We start from the raw sequence: 16,938 nt of genomic DNA on the forward strand, positions 1-16,938 counted from the left end.
GGAGTAAGACTAGTTCATGCAATGAGGGAAATACATGTATTCACTTTGTTGTGTTGGATGAAAAGATCAATACAACTTTAATAAGCCAGAAAACAGCATAGCTTAGCACAAAGACTGAAAACAGGGCAACAGCTAGAATGGCTTAAGAAATGACATGTTAATTACTGAGCTTTAGGCTAGGCTAGCTGTTTCCCCTTGTTTCCAGTCTTTATGCTAAGCTAAGCTAACCAGCTGCTGGCTCCAGCTCCATATGTACCATCTGACTGTCGGCAAGAAAGCAAATAAGTGTATTTCCCAAAATGTCAAACTAATCGTTTAATGATAAATAATGTGGAGGCTCTGACATTCTATGGCGTTGGGCCGAGAGCTGCACAAACAAACCAGTAGAAATGAACAAGACATGCGATCAAATTATGTAAATTTCACAAGAGGATATGGATAGTGTGAAAAGTGCACCAGTGCTTATTTCAGTATGCCACAGTTCTATTGAAGGTCACATAGTGGAGCCGCGCTGTTGAAGGAGCCTTTACTGTAAATAGCCGGCTGGGCCACCTGTCAATCTCCAGCAGCTCGCACCGAGAGAGGCGCTGTCATCACTCTCTGCTGTCCAGCCCTCTTGCTGCATGTGGAAACATGTACCTATGTAAGTGATTATGTGTCTCACTCACTCCCCATGTCTGTGTGTCTCAGTCTTATTAATGTAAATGCTCCTCAGTTCACACAACCATGCAACAGTAGACGGCTTCTGAATCTACATCTCCTTCCTGTCTCTCTTAATCAAAACTCTGGAGTAAAAATGTTCAGATGTAAACCATTTCTTTGGAATGTCAGCTGCCCACGTCTGCGTCTAACGCACTGCACATGTGCAGACCACTATCACCTCCATTTTCTTCTATTTACGTCCATTCCATACATCATCCTGACATGCTGTGCTCTGCTTTGGGAATGGCAGGCAAATATTGCCTTCGCTGTTGAGACTGTGTCTCAGAGGTGTTGGTTTAAGCCTGTGGTAATTTCATAATCTGTCATTAAAAGAGCATTACATTCCCTCATTTTGCAAGTCATTCCAAATATTTTTTATTACACTGAGCTTCAGTGAGGCTTTTATTTAAATAGGTGTGCATTCAAATCTGCATTAGAGTTGTGTGCACATGCAGCCTGGAGTTACAACCACATTAAATGGTATATTCATCTATAGGGGAGTATTGGTGAACTTGGGGAACAGCTTTACTGGGCTGAAATATACAGCAAAGTCAAAGTTGTTGGAGTGTGTGAGAGTGTTTAGAACTTCTTTACTTTAGAATCATCAGTTCGATTTTAACTTTATTTAATTATTTATTTACTGGACTAGGTTTTATGGATGTGGATCATTTCTTTGGGGGATTTACTGACATTGGAAAGTTTCATGGGTCACCATTACATGAAATTAGAATTATACATAAATAAATAAATGAAACAAAATAATAATAGTAGTGATAAATAACAGGCATGAAAATTCATAAACATGCAAGTGCACATATATACATATATACAGTATGTGCATATATGTATATAAAGTGTTGCTGCTTTCCTGGAAGTTTAGCATTACAACTACAATGGTCATATTAAAGGAAAACTTCAGTTTGAATTATTTAATGTCAACAATTAAACTTCCCCCTCCCTCTCATTTCCATATGTTCTTTGACCTCTCTTTTTCCCACCCCTCCTGCAGTCCAAAAAACCCCTCAACTGCCATATGCACACACCCACCTCTCTAATACACTGTGTTAAGGGCATCAGGAGCATTCTTCCTGGACATGTGCCTCTGTCACTCACGCACACAGAGCCACACAACTACAACACACACACACCGTTGTGCTTCCACTGTGTCCTCTGTGTTCCCAGCACAAGGCTGGCACACTGCTCTGTCAGTCTTGTGAACACGGCCCTCCTCTCCCCCTCTGTCTGCGGCCTGGAGCAAAGACCTGAATAATATCCCTCAATTTTCTGAAACTCTGTTGCGTTTCCTGTGGATTTTATGTTTTTTAAGTGTTGAAAACCCAACGATTGTTTTGGTTTTTGGCGGGAAAAACAGGGAAAAGACATTCTTCCGGTCTGGATTTGTAGCTAAGAAGAGCTGTGTAAAATTTCCAAGATGGCACCTTTGAAAGGCTGGGTAGTGGGGCTCCTGCTGGTGCTCCTGTGCCCGTCCCAGGTGCCGCTTTCTGGGGTGGTGAGTGCCCAGGACGTGGCTGAAGCAGAGGCAGACCTCCATGCCAGAAATGATGATGATGTCGTGGCAGAGGAGGGTGAAACTACTCAGGGCGATGATGGCGCTGGTGGGGAAGAGGAACAGGTAGCAGAAGAGGAAAGTGAAGAAGAATCAGATGATGAGGAGGAGGATGAAGAAGGGGAGGCTGAGGAGGAAGATGGGGAGGAAGAAGAGGAGGCAGGAGAAGCAGAGGAGGAGGAAGACGAGACTGCTGATGAAGAAGCGGAGGAGGAGGAGGAGGAAGAGGAGGAAGCTTCTGATGAAGAGGCTGCTGAGGAAGATGAGGAGGAGGAGGATGCTGTGGAAGAAGAGGAGGAGGAGGAGGAGGCTGAGGACGAAGCTGCTGAGGAAGACGGAGAGGAGGTGGCTGCTGAGGAGGAAGAAGAGGCTGGAGACGAGGAAGAGGAGAATGATGCAGAAGAAGAAGAGGCTGATGATGCAGCAGCAGAGGAGGACGAGGAGGAAGAGGAGGAGGAGGAAGAAGAGGAGGAGGAGGATGCTGATGAAGATGTGGAGGAAGAGGAGGACCCTGAAGGAGAGGAGGTAGCTGTGGAGGAGGAAGCTGATGATGCTGAGGGAGAGGAGGATATTGCTGAGGATGAGTCTGAGGAAGAGGAAGAGGATGCAGCTGGGGCAGAGGAAGACGACGGTAAATCCACTTTTCAATATATTGAGATTTTAAATATATTGATGGTTTATGAAAATTAAACAAAGTAATTTGGTATAAAATATGACCAATGATTATTTTTCTTGGGCCCCTCGAGCGAATCTTGACTCTAAAGTAGCTTCTCTGACTTTGTTTATTTTAGCTGCAGCTACCGCAGGATCACTGTCATACATATCAGTCCTAAAATAGACCGGCTTATCTGTGTGGTAGCTGGCACCCAGTAGTATTTAACTATTCATGCCTTTTGTTAAGCCAATGTGGCTATTTTGGGACAAAACCAGTACTGTGAAAGTGTAAGTCCAGAAAAACTAAACACTTGTTGATCGCTGGCTGTGATAGTGACCATTAATTTGTCCCAAGTGGTTTTTCTGTTCAAGCTGTTCTTTATTCCTCACAATGCAACCGTTGTGTTTGGTTATAATTCGTCTGTGGTGGAGGAACTTTGTTCACTTGGACGTTACGTCTTGCACCTACCTGCACATTTGGTCTTCTCTATATATCTTTCTCAGTGTTTCGAGTTTCACAGCTGACTCCCTTGAAATATTGAGCATATTAGCATTTAACACGACCTGACACTAATAACATGATCTGTGGTAAAAGGAAGGTTTACATGAAGGAGAAGTTATAGCCAAAACTAGACTAGATTTTTAAGGCCGATACTGATATTGATGTATGGGAGTTAACATAAACATATAACATAAAAAAATAAGATTTTTAAAAAAAATAATAGATATGTTTGTTTTACAGTTTCTTTTTACTTATAAGGACACACTGATGTGTATATATATATATATAGCTAACATTGGCTGATATAGAAGCCTAATTTGTCGTTGACTCTGCTGACTTTACGCAGATGAGCCTGAAGCTGAGGACACAAGTGAAGAGGAGGCCGCCACTGAGACGCTGCAATTTCACTCTGGCTCTTTGTGTAGCGTGTGCTCCATCTGTGAGGTAAAACGATGTGGGAGGGACTGCCCCAACACTCTTTATTAGTAAGTCTAGTATATGAGTTAATAAACACAACTGTCCACTGTGTGTGTGTTTTGTCTTGTTAGCACTGCTCTAACAACTGTGACAAGTGTCCCTGTGAAGAGGGAGATGAGTCAGATCACTGTGAGCACTGCCAAGTAAGCATCTTCTCTGTCCTGTAAATACTGTTAATTATATACAACATTTGGTTAAGACGAGAGCCTCCTCATGGAAACCCTTTTTGTCTTCCAGGGATGCTCATCCTGCTACCTTTGCCCCATACTGTGTGACACAATATGCACACCAGGTAAATACTGCAAGTAATTAGCCATACTGTGCATGTACCATTGTGTGTTTGTTTGTTTGTTTTGTCAGCGCTGGCACCCCTTAACTTTAGTTATGTGTCGCTTTTTTTTTCAGGTGGCCTTGTTGATGAGCTAACTGGGTCCCTCTTTCAGTAAGACTCCTCACTTCTCCCAGTGCACTGATCCATTTAATGACATGAATAGTAGGTAGGCACATAACCCCAGCGGTGATCTACTTTCTCATGCCCTGGCCTTTGTTTTGCAGGACTGTTGCCTCCCTGCTCTGAGCACCCAGGATACTTTGTCCTTTGGAGCCATCACGTGGTCACAGGCGGTACTGCGCTCAGGACTGGCTGTCCTGCTGCTCATACCTCACTTGTCACCTGAGAACTTCACAAATCTGACAGCTGACAGAAAAACCTATTCTTGTGTTAACTTGTAGATTTTTAAATACCCTTGTACTACAGGCTGAAAGAATTTCATTTCTTTTCCTTTATTCAATGACCTACATCTTGTATATTTTCAATGTACACTGGCTATTATTTGTTCAGATTTTTTTTTCTTTTCTTTTCTTTGTTTTTGTAGCAGTATTATTGTAGTTGCAGCTGAGCAAGATGTTTATAGGCCTATCTTTGTGGCAGGAGTCTGTATTAATGCACCAGAAAAATTAAGTCTAATGCCAATCATGTAACATGTAAATATAACATTTCTCAGGATAAGTCCTTTGAGTTTGTAACATGTTACAGTACAATTTTACACATGCTGTTGCTATGCACTGTTACTGATTCTCACCTGACAATAAATTTCTCCTTATCTATAACACTTTTTGCCTAATGCGGCTGTCACAAATTTGCTTCCAATTAATTTCTAATAGGCAGGTTTATTTTTGTGAATGCACTCACACCTGTGGCCTAAACCTGAAGTTTATGTTAAATAACAAAATGTCAATAAGTTGGGTAAAAGGGCCTCAAAATAAAAAACTCCATCTAAACATTAAACAAACCACTCTGTGGATAAAATCAGGTGTTTTGATTCAGCGTATGGGCTACACATCTTTTCAACATAGCTACACACGCACACAGCTCAGTTGGCACTTGGATTTCTAGAAAGATTCGTGACCTCCACAGCCTGATGGAAAGTAATGAAGTCAGTTGTTCAGCCAATCGCACACTGATTACCAAACGAGGCCAAGCTGCTGCTCAGGTCACGAGAAGTGATTTGAGTGATCTCTCTCGCTGAGCGTTCTCTAACTTACTGGTCACCGTTCCTGCTGGGAGGTTTTCAGGTGAGCTTCTCTCCTGTGTCAAGGACAAACAAAGGTCTTAGTGACTTGGCAAAAAAAGGAGGAAAAATCTCTTGAGTGTGTCGTTGAATCAACACAATGCAAGCCAAAGCCAGGGCAGTGTTGACCTTTTGACTTTTGATATGGAAATATTGATACAGCCCACAGAATGTAAGTGTGGCAACAAGGTTTACTCTTTTTCTTTTTTTTTTTTTTCTCACGGCGGTGACGTGAGATGCCTCTGATAGTTATCTTGGTGAACTTTTGAAACACTTGAAATTTACAAGTGTCTTCACTGACTGGAAGAATGGGTCCAATCCCATCCTGGGGCCTCTTGACCTACTACTGCAAATGGTAGTTCTGGATTTCATTTAAATAATGTCTTATAGTTGCGGACCTAAAACAAAACTGAAAGGTTTTTATTTTTGCATTTTTTTCACATTTCTGGTATAGTAGGAGCCTAAAAACCAGAATGCCTCTGTTCCAATTTAAAAAAAAAAAAAAAAAAAGTTATATAAACTTCCTTCCACCTTATTGATTCATACACAGTAATTTCTCTGAGTCATTTGACTTGGATAAAATGCTTGTTGATTTTAACAGCGGGTGCTCTGCTGTTTTGGAAAAGCTGAGCGTAATGAGGTGTGGCATTGAGACAACATGGTGAGGTGTTCAGCAGGTTCATTTAATTTGTCTGTCTGTGTGTGTGTTGGTGTGGAACAACAGTAGCTGTTACAAATAAACATTACCAGGTAAAGACCAGCTTGTGGTCATGTTACATGTCTCCAGCATACAGGTCTAGTGTTGTATACACAGTGACCCCCCTACCCCCCACCCCATATCCCATTGCATGTCCCTCCTACTGTATAAACTTCTAGGACATTGTCACCTTCTCCTCACTGATGGACACCTCATACTAACATACCTTCCTTTTTTGTTTTTTTTGTTTTTTTTGTTTTTCCTTTTCATTTCAAGCCTTAGAGGGTCGAGACCTGAACCACAAGGTAGGATGATTAGTCAAACTTTGTTTTTAAGCTCTTCAGTGGTTAAATTAGACAAATTTTAAAAGTACAGGTGGATGACTCACTGCGATTAATGATGTATTCCTTCCTCCTGAAGATGCATCACTCCCTGCTGCTGTGCCTGAGTTTGGGAGCTTTGGTCAAATTTGGTGAGTAAAGTGCAAATATTTGTGTTACAACATTCATTAACAGAGTTCATCTGTTAATGAATGTTATTTCCATATTTCAGAGTAAAATGCAGTTTATTTAGGTTTTACTTGAATGTGAAAGTGGTTTGAAGGAGCACAGACTACAGCTGTCCATCATACTGCATGACTCCTGCCAGGTTTCCTGACCGTGGTATTTATTAGTCAGTGGAGGAAGACGTGCTCATGTTCTTCACTCAAGGAAAGAAACAATATACAATAATAAAGTTAATATACTCCAGAGGTATTGTGCACTCGTATCAAAAATAAAAGTATTATTCTGTATTACATGATTTGATGACGTATTGGTACAAAAAAAAAAATTAAGGTATGAACAGTATTTACTCGTAGCTGGTGACGTTGTCACTATAGTTTTTTAAGTAGGCAGCTAGATGGAGTTCAGGGATTCTCAACCTAGAGGTCAGGCCCCTCTGAAAGGCCAATAAGATGAACTACTGCAGTATTCAGAGCATGTTGGCTATATCTCTGTTTCAGCTGCTGGGAGTGACTGGTGCTATAATGGCTGTGGTAAGTAAGGACAGATTTCTGATTCACTGAATGATTTTGATGAAACCATCATTCCTCAACATTAAGAGCTCCTCCAACTTTCATAGAACACACACCATCCGAGTGGCCACAGCTCCATGGTTCTTACTGTGGAGGAAAACGGCAGTCTCCCATTGACATAGTCACCAGCCATGTTCAGACGGACCCTAACCTGCTTAACTTTACCTTTGTCAACTTCTCCAAACATGTCATCAAATCCATCGAAAACAATGGCCATACAGGTACAGAAACAGTGGCTCCAGGTGTCTTTTTGTCCTTGCCTTTGAATTGACTTTATATATATATATTATATATATATATATATATATATATATATATATATATATATAATATATATATATATATATATTATATATATATATATTATATATATATATATATTATATATATATATATATATATATATATTTTTTTTTTTTTAATTTATATATTTTGTAACAGGAGTCCTGGAAAAAGGGCACAAAGCTTAAACTTCTGTATTGTATCTACATAAACCTGTGTCTCCATCTCTCCCATAGTGAAATGCACGTTGGAGGAAAATAGAGTTGAAGTGAGTGGAGGTGGACTCACTGATACGTATTCCACCGTCCAGTTTCATTTTCACTGGGGTGATACAGAATACCACCCAGGTTCGGAGCACAAGATTGATGGGCACAGATATCCAATGGAGGTACTTTGGTGTTTGGTATTCATAGAGATGTGGCTCCTCTTTTAGGATTGTGTATTTTTTTTTTTTTTTTTTTTTTACCTTGCTTAATTTCACTAATTAATATAAACTCTTGTAGATGCACATTGTCAGTCTGAAGAAAGGTCTTACTGTGGAACAGGCCACGGCGGATTCAGAGGGAATTGCTGTTCTTGGATTTTTCATAAATGTATGTGTACACAATTATTTCAAAGAAAATCTTATCATGGCAAGCCTTTCAATACACACTGAAAATGGCACTAAAATGTTTATATTTCTGCAGAATTTCAGCTTTTTCATTGGAAATAGGTTGTGCCTATGAGATTAGGTTTTGTATGCTCAATTTGTTTTGTTTATTTTACACCTTGACATGAGAGGTCATGCACTGGCTCTCTGAAACACAGACAACCCACTCAAATAGTGACAATTGAACAAAATTGACAAAATTACATGCACAGTATGAGTTAATTTGCACATTATTGTACTCTAATGTAATTCAAAATGTCTTCTCCTTTTTTAAAGGCAACAGAAGATGGAAATATGTCAGGGCCATGGAACCTGCTCACCTCTCACCTGATGAGCAACAAAGGTGGGTGTTGGACTTGTGTGTCACCTTGTTTTGCAGCGACTGAGCTTGTAGAGATCTAGTGCAGGATGCATTGTGGTTGCTTTAATAAAATCTGGATTAAAGTGCTGCAACACTTCAAGCTTGAGTTTTACATAAAAAAAATATCTGATAATTTTCCCAGAGACAAAGGTGAGATTTTTTTTTTTTTTTTTCTGGTCTATTAAATGTTGGCATGATGCCAATGGAAATACCTAAGCTTTAGCGCCAATGTACTTGCATGAGAAAGTATTGTGTGTGCTGTGACTCTGTAATATAGTAAGAGGTAGAGTCATTAACAGGTGAGGTTGAGATAAGACGCCTTATTAATGGTGATGGAGCCATACTCATGTTGTTACTCCATTTCTGATCATGATGATGGGATCAAATCAAAGGTCGCTGTTATTTTGGTGCATTCAAACCCACACGCCACCTTTCATTTAATCACAGCCTTTGTCTTACATCGTTCCACAGACACTGAGGGCACCACAAACTATAACATCTCTATTAATGACCTGATTGGAAATGTTGACCTCACAAAGTTCTATCGGTACATGGGCTCCCTGACCACGCCCTCCTGCAACGAAGCAGTCGCATGGACGGTCTTTCATGAGCCAATCAACGTCAACAAAGAACTAGTAAGTTTAGCAGCCTGGAAACCTTTCTTCTGTGGAATAAGAAGGGAGAGGCATGTTTAGTCAACACATGCGCCTCAGCAGAGAGGAATGTAAGGGCCTTTCAAACTTTTATAGTGCTTGTATTTGCAGCATAACAGCAGCCAAATCAGAGGTTGAGAACAAAATGTAATACAAAGCCAAGAAATTTAAAATCTCATGTTTAAAGCAGCTATAATCACTTTTTTTTTTTTTTTTTTGCTTTTCATAATTTATGCATCAAATGACAAAGTGAAAACCATAATTAGAAAAGTGTTGCTTGCAGTGATGAATCATCACATGAATCTTCAGCTTCCTTTTGACTTTATAGAGCATCATATGGATTTGGACCCGTCACTGCTACTATATATTGTCTACCTGCCATCATAATGACAGCAATTAATCAGTGAGCGGTGTGAGGCAATTAAATCGGTGCAGTAGACATTTGAGTCAGATCCTTGCAGTAAAGCAATGAGAAATTGTGAATTTAAAGGAGTAAAAGGAAAAATAGTTGACAAACAGACACAGCAGCCCAAGTTCTTTGAAGTTTTCTTCACCCTTGAATAAGAACAGGTTATTCATTGCTTAGTCATATACTGTCAAGCTGAACAACTAAAAAATAAATTAAATAAATAAATAAATAAAAATTGGGACAACCTATGTCAAGTGGAATTGCATTCAAACTGTTGCACAAGCAGCCAATGATGCGTGCAGGCTAGAGTCGCCACATGACATAAACAGGTGCCGCAAAATATACTGGTATATGCTGGTGTCTGGTTTGATAATCATGTTTGATAATCAAGCTTGTTTTATTCTCTGTTGACTGGCAACAACAGAGAATGCTGGGCAAAATGCATGTGACTGTAAAGAAAAAAGAAAATTTGAGTCATGTCTTTTGTAAAAAGACGCATGTAATCTTTCATCTTATCTATGTGACGGCCATCAGCGAGCTCCATGTCTCTCAGCAGGTGTCTGACTCTTTGACCTCCCCTTTCTGAGCATACTAATCTGTAAAATGCATAAAACAGATGAAAATGAGCCAAATTAATTGTATTTGAGTAGATGTTGACAACAATACAGTAAATGAAATGCTCCAAAAGAAAAGAACTGCAACGATTGTGTTTGGATAAAATAAACCCGATCTATATCCTTCAGAACAGTAGAATTTATCACCTTATTTAAATGTGGAGCTGGTGTGGCTCCAGAGGGAGCTGAGAACAGTTTGATAAATGACCTCAAGTGATGTCACTTGTGTTGGTTTGAAAACATAAAAAAGGTGTGGAGTTGTGGGGCCGCATCCTCAGCCTGTACCATGACCTATCTAACTGAGCTGAAACCCATATTTGCATTTAGAAGTTGTAATCTTCCTCGTATAGTTAGACCTGTCACAGCTACTATATATTGTCTATCTGCCATCATAATGACAGCAATTTGTCAGTGAGCGGTGTGAGGCAGCTAAATAGGTGCAGTACTCATTTGGCCACATGCACATCTATGATGACTACGAAAGCTGTTGTAGCGTGACAAACCCATTACTTACATTTAGAAGTACAACACAGATGAGAACCTGAATTTCGCTTCATCAGTGTTGTCTGCTGCCTTGTGGGTAATGTGGGCACAATTTTTATGGAGTGGCATGAAATGGATAATCTTGTTGGATTGGGTTTTTACCTTCCCACAATTGTTACAGGAGTGCCGTGCTAAACCGGTGCAGTGCTCATTTGAGTCACACGCTTGCAATAATGCAATGAGCAATTGTGACTTTACAGAGTAAAAGGGCAAATAGTTGTGACAAACTGGACACAACAGCCTGAGTGCTTATTGAGGTCTTCTTCACAATGGTCTAGTGCTCTGTGCTGACACCGGTAAGCATGAGCCCTGACTGCTGGAAGAAAAGACAAAATCCACAGGTTTATAGTCACTTAACATTACAGTCTGTCAAATGCTGTTACTCATTAAACATTTTTCTTGTAGCTTGCGTTGGATCTGCTGGTTTAAAACAACATTGTTTTGTTCTGTTTAAGATCAAGAGGTTTCCCATGGAGACGGGACTTGTCAATGTTTTCCGGCCTGTACAAGAGCTCAATGAGCGTCAAGTGTCTGCCTCCCCTGCAACTCCTCTCCCTCCCAGTGAGTTGGAAAATCACACACAACCCATAATATTTATGATTGCGTTGACATTAAATACAACCATTCTATTCTTTAGGTCATCCATGGTGCTATGATGACCATCACTGTGGTATGTATCAGCAAATGTATAGTTACTGTGCAAAGCTTCTGACTGCACAGTGCTGTTGGAATAGGATTTAGGTTTGTCTTGAGCTTTGTTTTTCTTCTGCAACTTCAGCGTACAATTCGTCTCTCTGGCACCTGCTGCCTCAGTCCCACTGTGGTGGTGAACGGCAGTCACCCATCAACATTGTGACTAAGACGGCTGTGATAGATGAACACCTTGATGCCTTCACCTATACAAAGTTTGATGACAAAAATGCCATCAAGTCCATCACTAACTCAGGCCACTCAGGTTTGACTTCTTAAATTTTTTTAAATTTTATGGTCTGTTTTTGTGGATGTTTTTAAATCTAAGTCAACTCAAAGATAAATTTACTCAACTTTTATTTTTATTATTTTCATTGTTGATTTGAAACATTATCACCTAAAAATGAGAATTTGTTGCAGTCATGGAAAAGAGATGAATCTCCAGATTATTTATTTATTTATTTATTTATTTATTTATTTATTTAAAAAAAAAAATATATATATTTAAGTCTGAAAACCATTTACACTTGTCCTTGTGTTCTCACTCAACTCCCAGTGAAATGTGTACTGAAGGAGGATACGGTGGAGGTGTCAGGGGGAGGTTTGGGTTACGTCTACTCCACCCTTCAGTTCCACTTTCATTGGGGCGCTGTGTCACATGAATCTCAGGGCTCAGAGCACACGGTGGATTCAAAGAGATACCCAATGGAGGTAACTGTAAAAGCACTGAACTGTGGTGATGGTACTAAGGTATTTTCTTTTGTAATACATTTTGCTTTCAGTGTATACTCTGTGTCAGTAACTGTTTCTTTGTCCAGATGCACATAGTGAACAAGAGGAAGGATTTAAAATTGGATAAGGCATTAGAGACTCCTAATGGCCTGGCAGTACTGGGATTCTTTATTGAGGTAATGTTCAGTGTGTTAGTAGGTCAGTAGTTGTGATGCAAGTCCATAATACACCTACATTTTTCCAGCTGTCAAGTTTACATAATTCAATGTCTGTTTCTTTTTTTTGGGGGGGGGGGGGGGGCATTTTTGACTTTATTGTGATAGACAGTGTGAGAGAGACAGGAAGGTTGGGGAGGGAGAGGGGATGACATGCATCAAAGGGCTGCCGGGGATTTAAACCCATGGCCGCTGCAGTTAGGAGCCCATGTGGTACACGCCTCACCAGGTGAGCCGCTGGGCGCCCAAGTGTCTGTGTTTCTGAAATTAAAGCATAGAACAAATAAACAATTTGAGATTTTAAAAACAAGGACTCAAGGAATCTTCTTGTTGAACTAAATTTACACTTGTTGCGTTCTTTCTACAATGGAAGATCAAACATTGTTCAAAGTTCATCTCAACACACCTCACTCTGTCTAGTTCAGTCCAAAGCAGCACTGTGGGGTTTAGGTCTGGAGACTGTGTTGGTCTTCCATCTTGTGAAGCCACTGGTTCTTTTCGTTTTGGAATGTAGGAGTTGAACTTTCACGGCTTCATTTGCTTCAATTGATCAAGGAAATCTGTAAATTAACCAATTTCTAAAAATCCCGAAAAAAGACGTGTTTTCTATTGAATTGGCATGATTTTTCCCACCTTGGAAATTTAACCACTTTTCTTTTGAACCATTTAAGCATATTCACTGTACTCGAACTGCTGTAAAAATCAAAAAATGGGGGTGTTCTAAAACTTTTGATTATATAGTGCATGTTCTAAATCTAAGTGTATATACCAGAAAAGTGAGAGAAATTGTACTCAAACAGGCAGTATGCATACTAATTTGCCCCATCACTGCTTGAAGTTAACACCTATGCAGTCCTGAAGTTAATATCTAGACATTAACTGTAACACCTACTTATGCACTTCTGTCAGCTGACTTATTTACAGCGTGGTTGATGCCCGACTGACAGCACATGAAATATTGCCATCTATCTTCAGTCTAAACTTCTGTTGTGTGAAAGACTTTTCTCAATGTCTATTATCCAGGCTGCGGATACTACCAAAAGCAGCGGTGGCGGCAGCTCAGAGCATCAAGAGGTGAGTGATGTATCTTTTTCTTAAAGCAGGGCCTATATGTTGTTAACTGAGAGGACTATAGTCAAATGTTCTTAATTGTTCACCCTGTTCATCTGTAGACACATCCCCCATCAAGTTCAACGTCTGATATGGGAGCCTGGAAAAAACTGACCAAGTACCTCTCAGCTATTCACAACATCAGTGAGTGAACGTTTGCTGTCACGCATATAACCCTAAAAACACTGTGCAGACTTTTTTTTTTTTTTTTTTTAAATCATAATACACAATGAACAAGGAAAATAAAGAGAACATACTATATAACAGAACAAGATGTGTGCAGACCTAAATGTAGAGATATTTTCTTTTCTTTTTCTTTTTGTGCTGCAACATAGGCTCAGAGGTCAGCGTCACAGAGGAGATCTCCATTGATGACCTGCTCGGCAACGTGAACCGAGCTGCATACTACCGCTACAACGGCTCCTTAACCACCCCTTCGTGTAACGAAGCAGTGGTTTGGACGGTCTTCAAAGAGTCTGTCAAGGTGGACCAAGACCTGGTATGTGCTACTCATCATCTTGGTACTGAAGAGATATCAGACAAGTGGCGTTCCACAATGATCTTGATTAGCACTGCTCTATGCAAAACAATTCAGAGATAATTCTTAACTCCAGTAAATCAAATTAAGAGATTTATGATTTCATGTGTAGTGTTTTTTTTTTTTTTCTTCAATGCATAATTACCTGCACAGGATGACAAACAACATTTATAGTTGGCATAAGAGACTGAAAATCCAGTCTTGTGTGGTGAGTTCATTATCTTCAATTATCAGAACTGTTTGTTCACTGTATTACAGGGACAAACAAACTCCTAAAGCGATCTTGTTGATTATCCTGTCATGCACTGTTGTCTCTGCCTCTAAGATTGTTTGTTTGATATTTTATGCACATGGCTGCACATCACTGACTGTATGAAGGATTTGAAATGAAACGATGGCTGTGACTAAATTGCTTCGTCATTTTGGGGCCTTTACATCCACATCAAATGTGTATAAATATATCAAGTGTTTTTCATACACAGGCTCCCAATTTCAGAGTGTGGGAAGTAACTGGAAAAGGGTGGGGTTTTGTTATTTTTGTGTTGGTTTGCTGGTTGGTGAAACAAGTTCAGTCAAGGTTGAATTCAGAGTCAAACATTCAACTGCCTGGTATTCAAAGCTAAAACTATAAAGCTTATCAGAGATCCTTGTACCCACCTAGAAATCAGGTAATTTCGCTGCTTAGTTTCCCCTGCCATGATTTGAAATTGTAGTTGTCAGCTGTTGACTCAGTCACATGTTTATCTCTTTCTGCTCTACACTGATAAAGATCACACTGAGGGCATTTTTCAACACAGCTCAACCCAAAGACTGCAGGTTGACATGACCATTCATACTTCCACGTATTGTTGAATGAATTCTGATAATGCACAGCAGTAAAGCTACGAACCTCAAATGAATGACTAAATATTATGCAGTGGTCATGGTTAAAGCAAATGCTCTGACTATCGCTTTCAGGAAACGTAGTGGTTATCTGCTGTGTGACTGGTTTGTTCACCCATCCATCCACCCCAAACACTTCCTGATATGAACTTTGCCGCTCTTGGGGAGGAGGGGAGAGTTTTAAAAGCACGAGGCTGGAACATACTTCCCGAATGCACTGAACATATGATGAATTAGAACATTTTGCTAAAGTTATCTTCCATCGAGCAGATGCATATCTTTCAAACAGATGTACATCAATTCAAAAATGAAAGAAATGTAAGCTAACATTTGTTTTAACCCCACTAGATGATGCTGTTCCCGATTCAGACAGGATATCACAACGTGTTTCGGCCTACGCAGTCTCTTCATGACAGGACAATCTTCAGCACCACATCAGCAGCCAGTGCCCCAGGACCCATCATACTGTTTCTGTTGCTGGCATGTCTCTGTGCCTTTCCACTTAATTTGCGTCTGTGAATCTGCCTAATGAAGAATAATCATTTATTGCATTAATCATCTGTTTTGCACTGCTCAGATTATTTCAAAATGTGTTAGCAAAAGACAATGTGGGGTTTTCCCTGATGATTTTGACAATTTTTAATATGCAATTATGTAATCTTATAATAAAGAAATTGTAAAACCTTAGCATGGTTTATTAAACTCCAGGGAGTTATCAGGGCCTCTGCCCAACTTCAACTACCAAACACGAACAATTAGCAGTGAAGTGGAACAGGTACTTCTAAACATCTAAATCATATACCCATTTGCCTTTTTCAAAAGTTGTCCTCTGTTCATTTTGCTTAATACATACAATGACATTTCAGGTCATTCAGGACTGTTGGCAAAAAATGTATTATTGTAGTGAGTGTTCCTGTGAGTGTTGAGCGTTTTATCACTGGGAAATGTATTACTGCAAGGAGTAAAATCTAAATTGATGTATTCATGTCACTTACGTGTGTGTGTGTGTGTGTGTGTGTGTGTGTGTGTGTGTGTGTGTGCGCTCGCTCGCTCCCCAAACCAGTTGTGGGCTAAACGCGTTTATATCTACTAGATTTCGGTAGGTCTTAATCAATTTAAGCACAAATTTGTTCATTACTTATATATTGTATGTAGGAAATCTAAATGAAAGCGGTATGGTTGTATGGATCAGAGATTACAGCAGTCTTTAATTTATGCATCTTCACTTTCCTTTAAAAAAAGAAAAGATCTCTTGTGATCTAGGAGTTAGGGGAATACTGAATCACATTTGATATCTTAGCCTGTGTTTCCTTGAAGGAAAACACTTGTTTCTGTTCACTATGCAACGTCACTAATGCGTGTGTATGCTTTAACTGGAATCTGATCCGACGGTTATCTTTATCAGTGTTTGTTCTGTCATTCACATTATATAAAAACCGATGTCGCAAATGTAAATTAAACAGCTACACAAGTGTAGTGCTGCTTTGTTTTAAAAAGCAAACAAAAACTATTACAAATATAGATTTTTGTCCAAAAAGAAACTATACATTCAAAACTTTTAAACACATATACACTTCAGGTACTCTGAAGTTGTTTTACGCTAGTTGCATTGTGTTTGATTTTACTGATACCCCTGTGCCCAGTTATATAAACAAGAGTTCAAAATACTTCCTGGAGCAGGTAACATGTCATGTGCATCAGCTTGATCTAACAATGTGAGCTGTTCTTTTAGGGACATGAGGCCTCATGACATTTAATCTATTGAAATGGATGAGTAATACTCAATCTGTCCAAAAGGAAATGCCTACATGACAAAGGCTATGTGTACATATATATAAACAGTGGTATAAAGTTTAATCTGAAACTCGGAGACATGTAATGCTGCCGCAACAGTCAGATGTGTATTAAAAAAATATACTGTATATATGAAATCAAAACTTTATAAGAGTTCATAAAAACACTTCCATCACTGCGTCTGAAAAGGCTCTTATTAACAAATCCCCTAAATCAGGAAC

General features: G+C 39.6%; 2 protein-coding genes across 3 annotated transcripts; both read left to right on the forward strand.

Moving 5' to 3' along the window:
- Positions 1–54: 54 nt before the first annotated feature.
- On the forward strand, positions 55–5,178 carry LOC130162672 (cilia- and flagella-associated protein 251). 2 transcript variants are annotated; one of them, XM_056366448.1, is made up of 7 exons: positions 55–643; positions 1,712–2,900; positions 3,772–3,869; positions 3,974–4,045; positions 4,140–4,194; positions 4,308–4,344; positions 4,458–5,178. In XM_056366448.1, the coding sequence occupies exons 2-7, from the start codon at positions 2,135–2,137 to the stop codon at positions 4,477–4,479; spliced, it is 1,050 nt and encodes a 349-aa protein (XP_056222423.1). In that variant the 5' UTR covers positions 55–643; positions 1,712–2,134; the 3' UTR covers positions 4,480–5,178. The 2 variants fall into 2 exon arrangements, with proteins under 2 accessions (XP_056222423.1, XP_056222424.1); XM_056366449.1 differs by lacking the exon at positions 4,458–5,178 and having other exon boundaries at positions 4,308–4,348.
- A 1,185-nt stretch (positions 5,179–6,363) lies between these two features.
- On the forward strand, positions 6,364–15,610 carry LOC130162671 (carbonic anhydrase 4-like). The gene is made up of 17 exons (XM_056366447.1): positions 6,364–6,475; positions 6,591–6,642; positions 7,174–7,206; positions 7,293–7,466; positions 7,764–7,915; positions 8,031–8,120; positions 8,453–8,519; positions 9,009–9,172; positions 11,212–11,317; positions 11,394–11,426; positions 11,535–11,711; positions 12,003–12,157; positions 12,265–12,354; positions 13,417–13,467; positions 13,566–13,647; positions 13,839–14,002; positions 15,272–15,610. Exons 2-17 carry the CDS (start codon positions 6,591–6,593, stop codon positions 15,440–15,442), a joined length of 1,761 nt encoding a protein of 586 aa, XP_056222422.1. The 5' UTR covers positions 6,364–6,475; the 3' UTR covers positions 15,443–15,610.
- Positions 15,611–16,938: the final 1,328 nt, after the last annotated feature.

This window comes from Seriola aureovittata, chromosome 21 (assembly GCF_021018895.1).
Source record: "Seriola aureovittata isolate HTS-2021-v1 ecotype China chromosome 21, ASM2101889v1, whole genome shotgun sequence".
NCBI classification, from domain to species: domain Eukaryota; kingdom Metazoa; phylum Chordata; class Actinopteri; order Carangiformes; family Carangidae; genus Seriola; species Seriola aureovittata.

What these genes read in the sequence shown, in the direction of transcription:
- LOC130162672 (XM_056366448.1), top strand. Translation starts at nt 2,135, where the DNA reads ATGGCACCTTTGAAAGGCTGGGTAGTGGGGCTCCTGCTGGTGCTCCTG. An exon ending in ATCACTGTGAGCACTGCCAA is followed by an intron (nt 4,046 to 4,139) that starts GTAAGCATCTTC and finishes TTTGTCTTCCAG; the next exon opens with GGATGCTCATCCTGCTACCT. An exon ending in CTAACTGGGTCCCTCTTTCA is followed by an intron (nt 4,345 to 4,457) that starts GTAAGACTCCTC and finishes TTTGTTTTGCAG; the next exon opens with GACTGTTGCCTCCCTGCTCT.
- LOC130162671 (XM_056366447.1), top strand. Translation starts at nt 6,591, where the DNA reads ATGCATCACTCCCTGCTGCTGTGCCTGAGTTTGGGAGCTTTGGTCAAA. An exon ending in TGCAACTCCTCTCCCTCCCA is followed by an intron (nt 11,318 to 11,393) that starts GTGAGTTGGAAA and finishes TCTATTCTTTAG; the next exon opens with GTCATCCATGGTGCTATGAT. An exon ending in CTATGATGACCATCACTGTG is followed by an intron (nt 11,427 to 11,534) that starts GTATGTATCAGC and finishes CTGCAACTTCAG; the next exon opens with CGTACAATTCGTCTCTCTGG.